At 36.4% G+C, this 332-nt stretch overlaps 1 protein-coding gene across 1 annotated transcript in view; it reads left to right on the top strand.

Moving 5' to 3' along the window:
• The window catches only part of LOC104626243 (cadherin-4), a 23,525-nt gene extending 23,422 nt beyond the window's left edge, over positions 1–103 (top strand). The window contains exon 9 of the mRNA XM_010294113.1: positions 1–103. This exon is cut by the window's left edge and continues 24 nt beyond it. Within this exon, the coding sequence (XP_010292415.1) occupies positions 1–103 (103 nt within the window).
• The last annotated feature ends 229 nt before the right edge of the window (positions 104–332 follow it).

The raw sequence follows: 332 nt of genomic DNA, 5'->3' as shown, positions 1-332 counted from the left end.
CAACTCCTCCAGCTCTGGGGACCAGGACTACGACTACCTTAACGACTGGGGGCCCAGGTTCAAGAAACTGGCGGACATGTACGGGGGAGGCGAGGAAGATTAAACTGACCTCACGTTATTTAAAATTTAAAAAAAAAAAAAAAAAAGAAGAAGAAAAAAAAAACAATTTATGACAACAACATTAACAAAAAGAGCTGATGCAGAAGCAAGAACTGTACAGATGTGGCAGCTTTTTTAATTAATATCCCCTGCTGACTGTATTGTTATTTTTAGTGGTGATATAGGAGGTTTCTTTTTTTCCCCCTTTTTTTTCTTTCTTTTTTTTTTTTTTT

This window comes from Phaethon lepturus, unplaced genomic scaffold (genome assembly GCF_000687285.1).
Source record: "Phaethon lepturus isolate BGI_N335 unplaced genomic scaffold, ASM68728v1 scaffold33399, whole genome shotgun sequence".
Taxonomy (NCBI): domain Eukaryota; kingdom Metazoa; phylum Chordata; class Aves; order Phaethontiformes; family Phaethontidae; genus Phaethon; species Phaethon lepturus.
Note: the sequence above shows the minus strand (reverse complement) of the source record. Positions and strands in the feature narration are given on the sequence as shown.